This window comes from Ctenopharyngodon idella, chromosome 24, assembly GCF_019924925.1.
Source record: "Ctenopharyngodon idella isolate HZGC_01 chromosome 24, HZGC01, whole genome shotgun sequence".
NCBI classification, from domain to species: domain Eukaryota; kingdom Metazoa; phylum Chordata; class Actinopteri; order Cypriniformes; family Xenocyprididae; genus Ctenopharyngodon; species Ctenopharyngodon idella.
The window spans coordinates 13,043,984-13,058,950 of NC_067243.1; the positions used below are offsets into that span (position 1 = coordinate 13,043,984).

At 36.5% G+C, this 14,967-nt stretch overlaps 3 protein-coding genes across 16 annotated transcripts in view; 1 reads left to right on the forward strand and 2 right to left on the reverse strand.

The window, feature by feature from the left end:
* Positions 1-137: 137 nt before the first annotated feature.
* Positions 138-5,896, forward strand: LOC127507342 (NADH-cytochrome b5 reductase 2). Its single transcript, XM_051884380.1, has 9 exons — positions 138-310; positions 1,116-1,274; positions 1,557-1,629; positions 1,753-1,859; positions 1,946-2,075; positions 2,245-2,328; positions 2,449-2,534; positions 5,392-5,491; positions 5,605-5,896. Exons 1-9 carry the CDS (start codon positions 296-298, stop codon positions 5,775-5,777), a joined length of 927 nt encoding a protein of 308 aa, XP_051740340.1. The 5' UTR covers positions 138-295; the 3' UTR covers positions 5,778-5,896.
* A 190-nt stretch (positions 5,897-6,086) lies between these two features.
* On the reverse strand, positions 6,087-7,061 carry rep15 (RAB15 effector protein). The gene is given in 2 exon segments (XM_051884382.1): positions 6,087-6,793; positions 6,795-7,061. Coding segments are annotated over 2 exon segments (735 nt in total). The 3' UTR covers positions 6,087-6,325.
* The window catches only part of ppfibp2b (PPFIA binding protein 2b), a 69,375-nt gene continuing 61,282 nt past the window's right edge, over positions 6,875-14,967 (reverse strand). For 10 of the 14 annotated variants that reach the window (XM_051884366.1, XM_051884359.1, XM_051884362.1 and 7 more), the window contains 9 exons: positions 14,485-14,596; positions 14,091-14,179; positions 13,877-13,999; positions 13,651-13,776; positions 11,906-12,094; positions 10,324-10,506; positions 9,139-9,204; positions 7,419-7,490; positions 6,875-7,100 (listed from right to left, as the gene is read on the reverse strand). In XM_051884366.1, the coding sequence (XP_051740326.1) occupies positions 7,077-7,100; positions 7,419-7,490; positions 9,139-9,204; positions 10,324-10,506; positions 11,906-12,094; positions 13,651-13,776; positions 13,877-13,999; positions 14,091-14,179; positions 14,485-14,596 (984 nt within the window). In that variant the 3' untranslated portion in view covers positions 6,875-7,076. Of the gene's footprint in view, positions 7,101-7,418; positions 7,491-7,906; positions 8,134-8,285; positions 9,205-9,688; positions 10,507-11,905; positions 12,095-13,650; positions 13,777-13,876; positions 14,000-14,090; positions 14,180-14,484; positions 14,597-14,967 lie in introns of those variants that run through there. The other 4 variants (XM_051884360.1, XM_051884365.1, XM_051884363.1 and 1 more) reach the window with 3 other exon arrangements.

The window sequence follows — 14,967 nt, forward strand, 5'->3', positions numbered from 1 at the left end:
TTTATCAGGCAGTGGGGTGATCCCACACCACTCACAAACACACATGAAGAACCATAGGCAATGCTCGGCTCATTTGCATATTCTATTCCTATTGGCCACTGAGGTGCCCACTCCAGTCGGCTGCAATTCATTAACTCCCTACTCTTCTACTATTAACTGGCCTTGGTGCAAAGGTTGGAATACAGGAAAAAGATGAACCATGAACAATTGCTACCTCACATACAGTGAACACTGAGCACCACTGATACAGTACAGTACAGTACAGTACAGTACAGTACAGGAATAAGACTGCAGCATGGATCAAGTTCTAGTGAGTATTTTTTCTCTTTACAGTCATATATTCTCTGCTTTCTTCCTCACTCTGCCTTGCAAAAAGCAATTAGCACCTTGCTTTTCCTCCATGTCAGTTTCACACTTATCTGTTGATTTTATTCTGGTTAGAATGACAGCGGTGGAAAGAAGGTGAGAGGTAATTACAGACATATGCAGGTTATCAACTCAATGTTGAATGTAACATAATATACCAGTAGTTTATAGTGTTAGCTGCTCTGTTTATTGTCCTACTCTATTATTCTTATTATGAATGCTTTTCACATTTTAGAATAAAAGTAAAGGCATCAAAATAAATGCATTATATATAATTTACTTATATTTTCATAAAATTATATTTTATATTTGTCTACAAAATTATATTTAGAATACAGAATAACAGTGAAGTCACTGAAACAATGCAAGTATGGTAATTATGTAGTGTCAAAATGCTGAATTTGTTACATTATGATGCATTTTTTAAATTAAATATTTAAATAATAAATTAAACAGATTTACATTTTAATATGCATTTATTATTTAAATATTTAATAAAATTAAACATTTAATTAATATTTATCATTTAAATATACATTTAATTTGCTTATATTTTTAAAATTATGAATATAATTAAATATTTAATTTACATTTATAATGTAAATATAAATGTTTACCTATATTTTTTATTAAATTATGATTTGTATTTGCCTACAAAACTCATTTCATGCATAAACCTCTAGATCAAAATGTCTGAAACATAAATTCATTCAATTGTGCCAATAATGTGTTTAATGTGTATGTTGCAGACAGTACCTGTGCTAATTGGGATATCTGTAGTGGTGATCACGGTCCTCTTCCTCGTCCTAAAATCAGGAGGCTCCAATGGAGGTCAAAAGCAGAGCAAGTTTCCAAAAACCTTGCAGGATCCCAATGTGAAATACCCACTGCCACTCATAGAGAAAGAGGTCAGTCAGAATTTAAATGTGTACTTAAAGGGATAGTTCACCCAAAAATGAAAATTCTGTCATCATTTACTCACCCTAAGGTTGTTCCAAACCTGTTTGAATATCTTTTTCAAGAAGATATTTTGAAGAATATGGGTAACCAAACAGTTGATGGACCCCTTTGTCTTCCATAGTGTGGAAAAAAAAGGTGAACTATCCCTTTAAGTATGTTTTCTACTGGAAAAGAAAATGTAAGAATATTGTTGCAGCCCAGTTGAACTACTTTTATTTGCTTCGCAACAGGAGATCAATCATGACACTAAAAAATTCCGGTTTGGTCTTCCATCCTCGTCTCACGTTCTTGGTCTCCCTATTGGTAGGACATTGCACGTCTACACCTTTATCACATCAGCAGAATCACCTGACCTTGAGTATAATTTCACAATATCAGCTGGGTTTCACTCGTTTTCTAATATGGATCTTGTATTCTGTGTCACAGGTCAGCATGTTTACCTGTCTGCAAAGGTGAATGGGAATCTGGTTATTCGCGCGTACACACCCGTGTCCAGCGATGAAGAACAGGGATACGTTGATCTAGTTGTAAAGGTGCGATGCAATACATTTTGTAGTTGCAAATGACTGGCTATGTTTTAGTGTTTTAAAAAATCATTTTCTTCAATATCTCACATCAGGTCTACTTTAAAAATACTCATCCAAACTATCCTGATGGAGGCAAGATGTCTCAGTACTTGAATGATATGAAGATTGGAGACACCATTGACTTTAGGGGTCCAAATGGATTACTGGTATACAATGGAAATGGTAAGGAAAAACACTACTTTTGTTTTGTATGATGCAATGCATTTAGCCACTAGAGGGCGATGTCTTATTGTTTTAAGATTACCAAATGCATGCATGACCTGTATACAAAATGCATTTTAAAATATTTAAATGCTTCAAATGCTGCATATATTTCCTTACTGACATTTAGGGCAGTTTGGTATTCGTCCTGATAAAAAATCTGAAGCTAAACTGCGGAAGTTTAGACACGTGGGCATGATTGCTGGTGGAACAGGTAATGATGGACATATTTTGAAATTGGCTCCAATGTATTCTTAGTAGGTTTCCAGGAATTGCTGCCAAGATAATTAATCTAAATATGTATTAATTAAAGATGACACGTTCATTCTTTCAGGCATCACTCCAATGTTGCAGCTGATCAGGAGTATAACCGCAGATCCTGCTGACAACACCAAGTGCTCCCTTATATTTGCCAACCAGGTCAGTCACATTTATTTATTAAGTGAATAAATAAATAAATAAGCAATGTGACACTGTAAATGGAGCTCAATATGCGTTTGAAGATTAAACAAATTACAAAAAACATGTTTTTGACAATGAAATTCGACATACTATTTACTTAGACTCAAAAACCATTTCAGATATAGGCTACATTACCCATATTTTCTCCGCCAAAGAAAATAGTTCCAAAGGTAGTCAAGGCGTCGAGCTTTACCACGTACCGTAGAGATATACTCCGTCCGCTCGAGCTCCCCTCCGTGTTTTCTATTTTCACTCTCCCCGCTTCAAGTGGAGCGAAGCGTCGACGCTCGGAGTTTTAATTTTAAAAACTCGCTCCTCACACACAGCTTCGCTTCCATACGCGAGAGAAAATACTAATTTTTCAAAACAAACTACATATTGCCCTCATATTCGATCTTGACTATAGACTGAAATGCTGTGAACTAAAAGTAGATTAATTCAGTTTAGTAGCAATAATAATTCAACAAATATTTTGTTTTTTACTATATTGTACCTGTATTGGTAGATTTTTTTTTTTTTTTAATGTTTATATTCTCAATTGGAAATGTTTCTTTTTAGAGATGTATTATGCTGCGTCCGAAATCGCGTACTGTTGAGTAGGTACTACATTTGAATTTAAATTTACTTCACGACCGTTGAAAAAGTACGTTCTATATAGTATGAATGAATTCAGACATACTATATCCGCCATGTTGTTACTGTCACATGACCTACAAGCGTCAGTTATGTCCCTTCAACTCCATTCACAAATCCTCTCCTGTGGCCTAATCTGTGTACTTTTCGTCTACTGTGCTTCGAATACTATGAATTCGGACATACTACTCTGTTCGCATACTGTTTTTCGTGTCCTATATAGTAGAGAAGTATTCGATTTCAGACGCAGCAAAATAGTAAATACTAAATAGTAACTCAGTTTTGCTTCCCAAAAAATGTATCTTGTTTTAGGGTTGACATTTTTATGGAATAATATGTCAGCACACACGTTTTACCAATTCGTTTCCTTGTTTTAAGTAAATTGTTCGCACGATATAATAATAAGTTCCCTCGATTTACTAATTTGTGGCCACATTGTAATAATTCATTCCCTTGAAACTGATTTTTTGCAGATATTTCCAAACTCTTATTTTGAATTATACAGTGCACAGCATAAATGAGTACACCCCCTCTGAACAAATACAAAAGGTGTATTTTCTTTATGATCACTAATACAATTCATGGAAAGATGGCAAAACTAAAATGTATTAAACATATACATAATAAAAACTGAGAAATATATGTAATTAATAGCCATAAAGTAAGTAAATTAGCCAATTTTGTTTAAATTAAGGATTGCAGAAATGAGTACACCCTATTTGTTTAATTCAACAAATGTATAATAATCTAGTACTTAGTATGCCCTCCATAATTTTGAATATACTGCTCTGACCCTTCTTGGCACGGAGTGTACAAGTTCATGACAAATTGTCACATCTGTCCTGTTTAACTCCTGGATGATGAGCTCCTTAAATGCCCTGATCTTTAATGGGGAGTGTTGTTCAACTCGTCTCTACAGAATCCCCCACAGGTGCTCAAGAGTGTAAAGATTGAGTCCAATACATGTCCACAGAAGGTTTTTCACCTTGGGAGAATGCATATCCTCATTGTCATGTTGAAATGAATGCAGGGAATGAGGAAAGGGTAACATCTTCTGTTTCAAGTTTATGTATTAAATCACACAGTGGTGTGGGAATTCATGACAGCATTAATAAAGCACAACTCCCTCACACCTTCAGCACTCATACATCCCTATATAAGAGCTGTACTACCACTGAACTTTACTGTGGGAACCAGACACTTCTCACTGAACTCCTCCTCTAGCAACACCATAACATTTTGGATGCTGTTAAATGATTGATTTGGTCTCATGAGACCAGAGTATTGATTCCCAGAAGTCTATATTTTGTAAATATGGGCTTTGGAAATGGCTAACTGACTTTATTGTGCTTTGGCTACAGTAGGTAGTTCCAGTGAGAACAACAACCATACATGTCATTTCTGCAGGCTTCATCTTACTCTGTGAGATAAACAGTCACTCTTTTCATAGCTTTTGCTGGCTTTGAGACACTCGCTTGGTAATTCTCCTGCTCTTTGTGTAGCAAAAAAATCCCTCATCACGAAAAGAAAGCTTAAAATGAAGGCCTGATTGTTTCAGGGGCCTTGTCACAAGTCCATTGTTTTTGAATTTCTGTGTCACTTTTGCTATATTTTCACACTTGAAACAATGATTTGGTAATCCTCTTGTACCACTGTCCTCTTTTGTGCTAAGAAATATGTCTCCTGACAGTTCTCGCCCAAGTGGTTCCATTGTTATCAGCATTAAGTCTGAGAATGATTCAGTGGGCTATATAACACTTTTAATTGTCAAGAAATGACTTCTCTTTAAATGTTTTGGTTCAACATACTTACCTGTTGATCAAACATTGCCTTAAACTTACACCAGAAAAATTTTATTTCATTTTATTTAGTAACTTTTAGGAGGGTGTACTCATTTTTGCTACACAACATTTTATCACCTTGATAAGAAAATCTTATTTTCCTGAACAATTTTGACATGCTTCTTTGGTAATTGATGAAGCAGACTTGCTCTAAAAAACCCTAACATGTCTTCTAAGTAATTGAGTAATTGCTGACTTTCAGAAGTTTCAGAGGGGGTGTACTCATTTATGCTGTGCACTGTATATTCCAAGTAAGTGTTAACACATATATTTGTCATAACACAAGTACACCTTATTTAATGTTTGTTAGCTGCGTTCTAAAGCATGTTTCACTTCCACAGACTGAGAAGGACATATTGTTACGTAAAGAGCTGGATGAAGTTCATAGAAATCATCCTGATAAACTCAATCTGTGGTACACACTGGACAAGCCCTCTGAAGGTACAATTCATCTTCTGATATAAATATCTAGATGATTGCTAATTATAGTGATCATTTGACTGCCCAGCAGTAGAGACGGCTGTGAAGATTTTCTGTGTATGTTCTTGTGACAGGGTGGAAGTACAGCAAAGGGTTTGTTGATGCTGACATGATAAAAGACCATCTCCCGCCTCCGGCCAATGATGTGCTCATCGTGATGTGCGGTCCACCCCCCATGATCCAGTATGCGTGCCTTCCAAACCTCGACAAGCTGGGCTACAAAACTGAGAACACTTTTGCATACTAAGTCTTCTGCAACTGTTCAGTGTATTACACAAACATAATTGTAATAGATGGTTTACATCTTGTGAAACATGTCAAATCAATGCCAGATGTAGGTTTTGAAAATAGATCTTTTTTTTGGGATTTGTTTGTGGTGAATTATCTCAGATAAAAAGTCCAATTCAGGCCAGTAATAGCATAAAACTTCAGTCTTGTAGAGAAATCTAACAGTTTTGTTAGATAATAATTGGTTAATAGATACTGTAGAGTAAAAAACATTGCTATGTGAGTGAATTTATTTAAATATGGGGGAGTAACACACAAAGTACAAAACTTGTCAGCAAAAATATTTATTTCTGCACATAATTTTGCATTTTAATTGCATCAAGTAACAGTTAAGTATTGCTGGAGGCAGATAGACATCAGACACTGGTTATAAGGCTGGAAAGTTTTGGGAAAACATCAACACACAGACCCAGTGCTGCATTCAAAGCATCTGTTACCAAGTACGTTAGAATAAACCCACAAAAAAGGTAATAAATCTAGTAAGAACAGCTCAGCTGTTAGGTGAACTTAAAGCATGGTCAGAGGTTCGTCACCCTCCTTACCAACCAGTGCTTGCAACATCCCATTTGGAGTGCCAAAGCATTTCGCACCTTTGAAGAAGTGATCGATAAAAACCTGATCAATCCTCACACACTTCCCCACAGCTGCTTGCAGATTGTTGCTCAGCAGCCCGTAAATGTTCCCCTCGTCGTTTTGCCGACCAAAGAAGAGAAAAAGCGCGTAACATTCTCTGCCGATGGAGGAGCAGAACTCCACCATCCTCTCGGCTTGCGTTCTCTCCACCACATCCATCCCGGCCATGCGCATGATGTCGCTGTAGATATCTAAAGACAGCTCCTCCACTTTCTCCTCCGTTCTTTCTGGTAGATGAAAAACCTGGACCGCGATCTGGATTCGGGGGTTCTTGCTCGGCTGATCCAGCATGGCCCAGACCCAGTGGGCACCCAGTAGGATCCTCTGTTCTTGGGTCATGGCCTGTGCAGTTGAACGTGTCGGTGAGATTCAGCAGGCTGCTGTGCTGGATGTAGGTCATCAGAAAGATCTCGTTTAGGGTTGAAGGACTTGGGTGGAACTTGTTTTCCGGGTCCCTGAAGAGCAGATACTCCTTTGTTCTGGATGAAGCCGCTCGGATGCAGTCGCTAAAGAGGTGGATGAGGTCCGCCGAGGTGGTTTTGTTGGGTTTAGCCCATAAGGTTCTGAAAATGCTGGTTTTGGCTTCATACTGGAGATCTTTTTGGTTCATTCCAGCTGGTGCAGTTCAAAGTGTTGTTTCCCTTATACACTGGAAATATTGACACATAATTACATTTCTTTATTGCGTTTTCCATTTACCATTCTTCAAATTTTGCTTTAAACTAAGACAAATCGAAGGACGATCAAAAGTCAGATTTAAAATCCAATGACTGAAAATTAACAGAAAAAAAAAAAAAAAAAAAAAATCAAATAATAAAATAAAATATATTAATTAAGTTCTATTATTACAAATTAACATTTATATACAAAAATAAATATTTATATAATTAATAAAAATAGGTAACATGTCGCTAACATGTTTAGGTTAATAGGCACACGTTAAATGTCACCAGATAAAATAACTCACCAATATTATTCTTTCCTTAGTATTGGGTGAGAGTGAACCTGCAGTTGGATCTTTCTTCTCTTGTCTGGAGTCCTATTAAAATAAGTGTGCGCATTTAAGGCTCAACCATCAGATAAGGACCTCCCAAATATAATGTTTGCCATTTGGGTCATGGGACACGACAAGTTGGACATTTAGTCCCCTACAACAACAAACCCCTTTTAACTGTTGAGATGGATTTAACAGAGGTATAGCAAGCAAACAACCATTTCTGCTTGAAAAAACAAACTGCTTTTAACATATTATATAGATTTGAAAAGATTAAGCCTAAGAAAACGACAAACTGTTGGGAAAACAGAAGGATTTACTCACATCCAGTTCCATTGGCTACAAGAATACAATATCATATGAAAAACAAAGGTAGAGGTAGATGATTTGATCTATTGACATAAAATTAGAGCTGTTCACATATTACACAAAAAGTTTTAAATATAGTACATTATAAACTCATAAATCAAAAATACATAGTAATACAATAACAAAATAGTAGACTTGTGTCTTGAGCTGGATGGTAAAGAGGTGAGATTGTGTTTCACAGCTCTAGTCCTGAAGGTTTGAGGGTGAGGTGGGTTAGGTTGAGGCAGGAAGACGGAGTTAATGTGGCGCAGTCCGATCACACTATTGCGGTTTGGCTGCGTCTCATTCCTCTCAGCAGCTCGTCACGGCTGAGTAAGTACTGTAAGTGAGAGGAGGTGATGGTGCCAGGATTAGTGCGAAGCGCTCCACAAGTTAAACCTCTTTAAGCAGAGTTAAACCTAAACTTTTCAATAACAGTTTGCAATATGTGACACTAAGGCTGGTTGAAATATTGAATATTCACTTCTGTGATTTAGCAAAATAATATTGGCACTTTCCCCACCAACATTTTTGATCATTTTCAGAAAACTTTCATGGCACCCACACTGTAAAAAATTATTTTCATGATTTGTTATCACAACATTTTTTCTTTTGTCAAATCAACTTAGATAATTAATGTGGTTCAGATAACATAATATTTTGAGTTTCTGTTGATTAAACCAATTGCCTTCATTGTATTAACTCAAATTTTTAATTTCAGTGAACTCAAAATTAAGGCAAGCAGGTAGCTTACAATAAGTTAAACCAACAAAAGCTGTTTAAAATGTGATGATAATGTTATTTGACATATGCATAAGCAATGGCTGCATCCGAAATTGAATACTTCCCTGCATAGGATGGACACTTTACTATCCCATGAGGCCACGGGAGAGGATTTGGCAGTGAAGCGACGCAACTGATGCTGGTAGGTCACGTGATATAATTACAGCATGGCGAATGTAGAACGTTCAGATGACATACTATATATAGAACATACTTTTTTAGCGGTCATGAAGTAAGTACTTATTACTAGCGAGTATGCAATTTCGGACGAAGCCAATGTTTCTGTCATTTCTGCTGCTTCTTCGCCTGTGTTTTGATCCAGAGATTCCACACTCTTTGAGAAGATGTGTAATAGCGCCCTCTACCATATAACAGTGAAAACATTGATTGTCGAAAAATTCTGTCAATGGCGGGGAAAGGGATAATAAATGTGAATATTAAAATATGGTTTTAATGTGACTTTCATTTGGTCTTTAAGTGTATCAGTAGATTAGTTTTGCAATTTGTGTCTCGGCAGTGTTAAAAAATATAAGGAAAAAGAAAGGTTTTGATATCAGCTTACTGTGAGGTTGTTAATTCCCCTGGATAAGGCCTCGAACTGCATCCCTGATCCTTTAGCACACAGAATCTGAAATGTCCATCAAAAGATATCCATCAAATATATCAACCTAAAGAATATAAGTTTATATTCATCTTGTGGTCTTACCCAAGTACAAATATATATATTTTTATTATTAGATGGAGCATTAAGCAGAAGCAATGGGTGGTAATGAAGTGCAAATAATGTGAATACAGAGAAATGTATATTAGAATGTACCTGCACAAGTGCATAAAAATCCTTTCCCAGCATGCACTTCTCCACATTGTGAAAATGGCCATTTGTTGGTAGCCAGATGCATGGATGACAGCAGATTAATGCTTAATGTTTGTAAATCATGCATGTCGATGTTGTCATTTTGCAAGATGATTGAGTTTTGAAATTGTATGCACCCAAGAAAACATATTCATCAAGGAATTTTTTTTTTTTTTTTTTTTTTTTTTTTAAGGAAAATGATAAAATAAAGGGAAAACATCCCTCTATGTGCTGAAAAAAACAAAAAACACAATATCACTGTGATCGAGGAGGTTTATTGATTATGTTACAATATTCTGGGTTATATCTATCGTTATAGTCTATCTTCAACTGAAGAGGCAAGATATATAGCTATAAAAATACTCTTGTGCATTTTATTGTATGAAAATAACCATTAGATTAGTCAAAATGTGCTGCTGCTGAGCATTTACGTAGTAGTCTGTGTGCCTCTTAAAAATTCACCATAAATATACCATTAAATAACTCTCTAAAATATGCAAATATTGCACAAGATAGTACACACTGTCTTTTAAAACAGTAGGTGTTGGGTTACAAAAATGGAATACTTTTCAGATAAATCTCATAATACATTTTTCTTACGATTCACAAAAATAGATAAAGAGTCGAAAGTAGCTGACTGTCCATCACAGGTGAAGTGGCACTATTCTGGGAAAAACTAAACCCTGTTTCCCTTGTGAGATGATGTACTAAACCCTTGGATCCAAGTCTTTCCGCAGTGTCCATACTGCCGTCTTGTGTCCATCAATGAAGGATGTTGGGGTGTTATAAAATGGCACTGAACAGAATCAGGGTGTCGTTGGGAGGTTGCCGTGGTTTTGTGGGATATGGGTGGAGGGTTATTGGCTGCAAGTGTCAGATCTGTAGAGCTCCCACCTGCTCCCGCCTCTCTGGGTCCCTGTCGAAGATGGGGCTCAGGCCCCTGAAGCCGCTGTAGGGCCGGTTAGCCCCGTTGAGCAGGGCCTGGGCTTGGGATGCATCCAGAGGGCAGATGTAGTCCGTGGAGTCATCACCGCGCTTCTTACGGTGGCCAAAACTGGAGAAACCGATTTTACGTGGCTGAGGAACAAAAAAAAAAAAAAAGCAGAATACAACAGCATGAATAACAGGGATTAATCTGCCGATATCAGAAGATTTTATTATTATTATTATTTAATTATATCGGCTGATATTTCATATTTAATTATTTATTATTTATTCTTTATTTTTACTAACTTTTAAATCATGCCATCATCTAATGCTTACTTAACTTTATTAAATTATTAGTGTTTTTAAAGATTAATCTTAAGTCTTGAGCAAATCTCAAAATAAATATCCATTTTCATATTGTTATGATGCCCAAATTCACTTGTATCATGTAAAATGAATACAATAATTTTTTTATTTAGACAAAAGTATAATAAAAGTTACTGGAAAATGTATGAAATTGCTTTATTTGTTAACATGAGAATTGATATATTAAAAATTATAGCTAAAAATTAGTAATACTACAGCATTCATTAATCATCTTAATCATGAACATTTAATCTTGTTAAGATTTATTATGATCAAAAGTTGCATTTGTTAACATTAGTTGAACATGAACATTTCTATTAACTAACATTAACAAAGTTTAATCAATGGAAAATATATTGCTCGTTTTTATTTAATGTTAATTAATGCATTACCTATTGTTAACAAATGTTTGCACGTTTTATTATTATGAATTAAATTTAATGGAAAAGATAGTTTTATTGTTGTTGTTAATAAAAATAAAATTAAAATAATAAAATTTTTCCCACCAACTTTTAATTCATTCATGATTAAATTCCATAATTAATTAATTTAATTGGGCTAGATATCTTATTAATAACAAAAACAATAATAATTATAATCATTATTCCATAATTAATAAATTAGGCTGGATAACAGGATCTAACTTATAAGGATACATGTCTTGATTCGATACACTGTGATTCATCAAATTATCATAATCGGAAATGACACAAACCCAGTTCATGAATCTCCAGGATCAGTTTCAATATTTTGTAAAAGACTCAAAATAGTATCAGTTGAGGCACTAGAACAATAAGAGACCCTTTAATATCACTTGTCGTCCTTACCGGAAATAATTTATCTTAAAAACACTCTTATCATGAAAAATGAATGGTTGGCTTAACTGCCTAAAAGACGACGGTGAACTAAATGTTTCCTCTAAAGCTTCATTGTGCTTAGTAGGTATGTAACATACTGTAGGACCATTCGCTCAGCACATTCCGTACAGATGGCCTAAGCAAAATCTAAGTGTCAAAACACATGTGCTGCATCAGCTGAGCTTAAATATGAATCAGGCTGCTGAAGCAGGTGTCTGTATATTTACATCTTTATTCTGAGGTGTATGGCTGGCTGGCAGGGATTAAGGTGTTTCTAAAGATGTGGTCAGCAAATGTGAACTGAGGACAAATTTGAGTTTTCTTACCCGGACTTTTGCTGTGGTGGACAGCGGCGTGTAGCTTGATGATTCCAGGAAATCTTGTTTCTCTTGCTGAGCCTGAGAGCCCACCAGCGTGTTGAAATTAGTGGCCAGGTGCCTCCTCAACAGAGTCTTCTGGGGAGGAATGTTCAGGAGCATCGCAAGAGTGTCCGAGTTAAAACGAGGTTCCAAGATCTGGCAAAAAAAAAAAAAAAAAGAATTTTTATCAATATCATAATCTGAAGCAAGAAATATATGAAACAAATATCCCAAGTATGGTGTCCTAAGTGGTTTCCAGTGTTTTGCTAGGGTGTTCTGAGTGGTTGTTTATCAGCCCAAGTGAAAAGAGCCCATAACCTTTCATTAAAGGTGAAGTAAGATTTTTTTTTTAATGTTAAAATTAGGGCTGTCGATTTAAAAAATAACGCTTTAATATTTTTAGTGCATTTAATGCACTTGCCCTGCCCCAGACCTATGTAGGTCATCTGACATTTCATGCAGATGCTTGATGACGAATATGATGCAGGGCAACAACGCTATGCGATGGAGCCTATAGAATGCAGTCAGAAAGTCAAGATATTGGGGCAAAAATGCCCCTTTCTGAGTTTTAGTCTCATATTTAGATCATATGAGTTAAGCAATATCACACGAGTAACGGAGTGCAATATTACACGTGTGCTGTTTTTGTCTCAAATATAATGAGTGCAAATGCGATTGCGCATTTGATTTTATACAACAGTTCAGTAAAGAAGTTAATATTGTGTTATTTTAGACACAATATTGTCTGTATTGTCAATTTTGCCAATGAAACTATAAAGATAAAGCAGAACTGTTCGTCTGTTCAACACACGGCATTATTTCTGAATTCGCGTTTTGAACGAACCAATATACTATTTGATGCTTTACATAATAATGACTTAAAATGACCTTTTGAGGTTAATTTCTCTTTTAATTAGATTAAAAATTTTAATAGCTTGACAGCCCTAGTTAAAATACATTCTCTCAACCCAGTTTATTGTTCATTGACTACTATTAGGGGTTTATCTCCTTCAAAAGTGAACACATTGAGCCTGCCAGGCACCAGTCCGTTCAGATCCGCTAATCTCTTTCCAGCCCAACCAATAGAGTTTGGGTACAGAGGTGCAATCCAAAATTCGCTGCATTTAGACCTTCAATGATTAAACAGGTCATGAACACCCGTGAATGTTAGAATGGCAGAGCCAGACTCAAGGAGTTTCAATCTTTTTATTTGTTGGGGCAGTTGAGGCCTAATGGTTAGAGAGTCGGACTTATAACCCGAAGGTCGCTGGTTCGAGTCTCAGTACCGGCAGGAGTGAATGAACAGTGCTCTCTTCCATTCTCATTACCAGGACACCATACTTGGCAACACGTCAAAGCAAATGGGGCATTGCGATGCAAGGCACTACAATTTATAAGCAAGGCGCTCACGTTTCGCTCTAGACAGTGTTAGCCTACTCAATTGCTTACTCATGATACATACTGTAGCAACACAGCTAAAGTATTCCTAATATGTTCTTTTATTGAAATTAGCCTACTTTTACCTGTTTAAGACATGTTTCACAACCACCCGTAAGAGCTTTATTTGTGATGTTTGAGTTAGAGGATGCGCGCAAAAGGGAGTTTGCAAAATGCGATATTTTTGTAATTCCGCTAGGTGCCACTAGTGCCGCAGAAACTACATACTTCACCTTTAAGGAGTAGAAGGACAAAGTTTGATTTGAGTTACTCACTATGAGTCCTCCATGCACTCCGCTGCCTCTCAGGTTGGGGGCGTATTCTGCCAGGTCAACCGATCTGAGCCACTCCATCACACGGTGATTGGACCACTGGACAACCTCAGAAGGGGATGTCTTATTCTGACAAAACAACATGAATTAGAATATCCATAATGTGCATTATCAGTCCTGAAAATGTAGAAGTAGACAGCCCTCTTTGTTTCTGTTTATTCATTCACACCTCATCTCCAGGTCGTCTTTTGAGGCAGTTGGGGTTGAACTTGTTTACATGTAGGACGTGGATAGCACACTTGATGCTGAGATGATGCAGTTGACTGGTGACTTTCAGGAACAGCAGATCATTCTGAAAATGAAACGAAAGCCCCAGTATTAATATCATTTGATACTGTACATTAATTCCAGTTAACCTTTAGTGCCTTGCCAAAGATATTTACCACTGTCAAGTACTGCAGCATTCTACCATCCACACGTCCTTCATTAAACTGGTCTTTGTACTGCGGTAATCCGATATCATCCAGCCATCCTGTGTAGAAATAACATGTTTTCTTTATAGTCGGTTTCAACGGCAACAACATAAACGTTTTGTGGCCCAAACTTAACTTCCGGTAGACTTTCACAAAGAATCAATAACAACAGAGTCCCTCTAGAGCAGATTATTTATGATAACAAGCAAAATAAATAAGTAAATTACATTAGCTAGCAAGTTAAAACTATGTCTAGCCAGTATTATTTTGGGTTACCAGTAGAAGAAAAGAACCGTTAATTGGCCAAACTTAAATGCGACAAAGTTACTACCAGATCCGTTCAACAAGCACTGTAGGTACATACGTGTGACCCAGATGTGGTCGAGTTCAGAGGATTTCTCTGTGAGTTTGGTGCTGAAGGAGCGCAGACCCAGCTGAAGCTTCTTCCTGTGTAGTGGATGTTTAATTCCCAGCTCCTAAATGTGAAAATCAATTCAAAAATTAAGATGGTTGAAACAGGATATTGTTTCTTTGGTAATGGCATCTATCAATATCAAGGAAGTGTTCAATTAAGGAAGCGTAAAGTCTGAACATTTAATTGAACGTGTTTGACGGCAGAACAAATTACTAAGTCACGCAGCAAAACTGTCGTGGAACAGAGGTTAAAGCTGCCCTGGCAGGTAGAACCAAACCAGAATTTGAGTGGCACCACAACGACCTGAAGCGAGAGGCATAGCCAAATCATTTTACAGGAGCCGCCAGGTGTTGCATGAGGATATCAGATTGTTAAAACATGGACACTATTGATGTGCATTTGTTATTTCTTCATCCCAAAGTCTTTCAAACA

Bases quoted from the DNA above. Each gene is read 5' to 3' on its own strand.
- LOC127507342 (XM_051884380.1), top strand. The intron at 1,860-1,945 runs GTGCGATGCAAT...ATCTCACATCAG, and splicing joins ACGTTGATCTAGTTGTAAAG to GTCTACTTTAAAAATACTCA. The intron at 2,329-2,448 runs GTAATGATGGAC...TCATTCTTTCAG, and splicing joins CATGATTGCTGGTGGAACAG to GCATCACTCCAATGTTGCAG.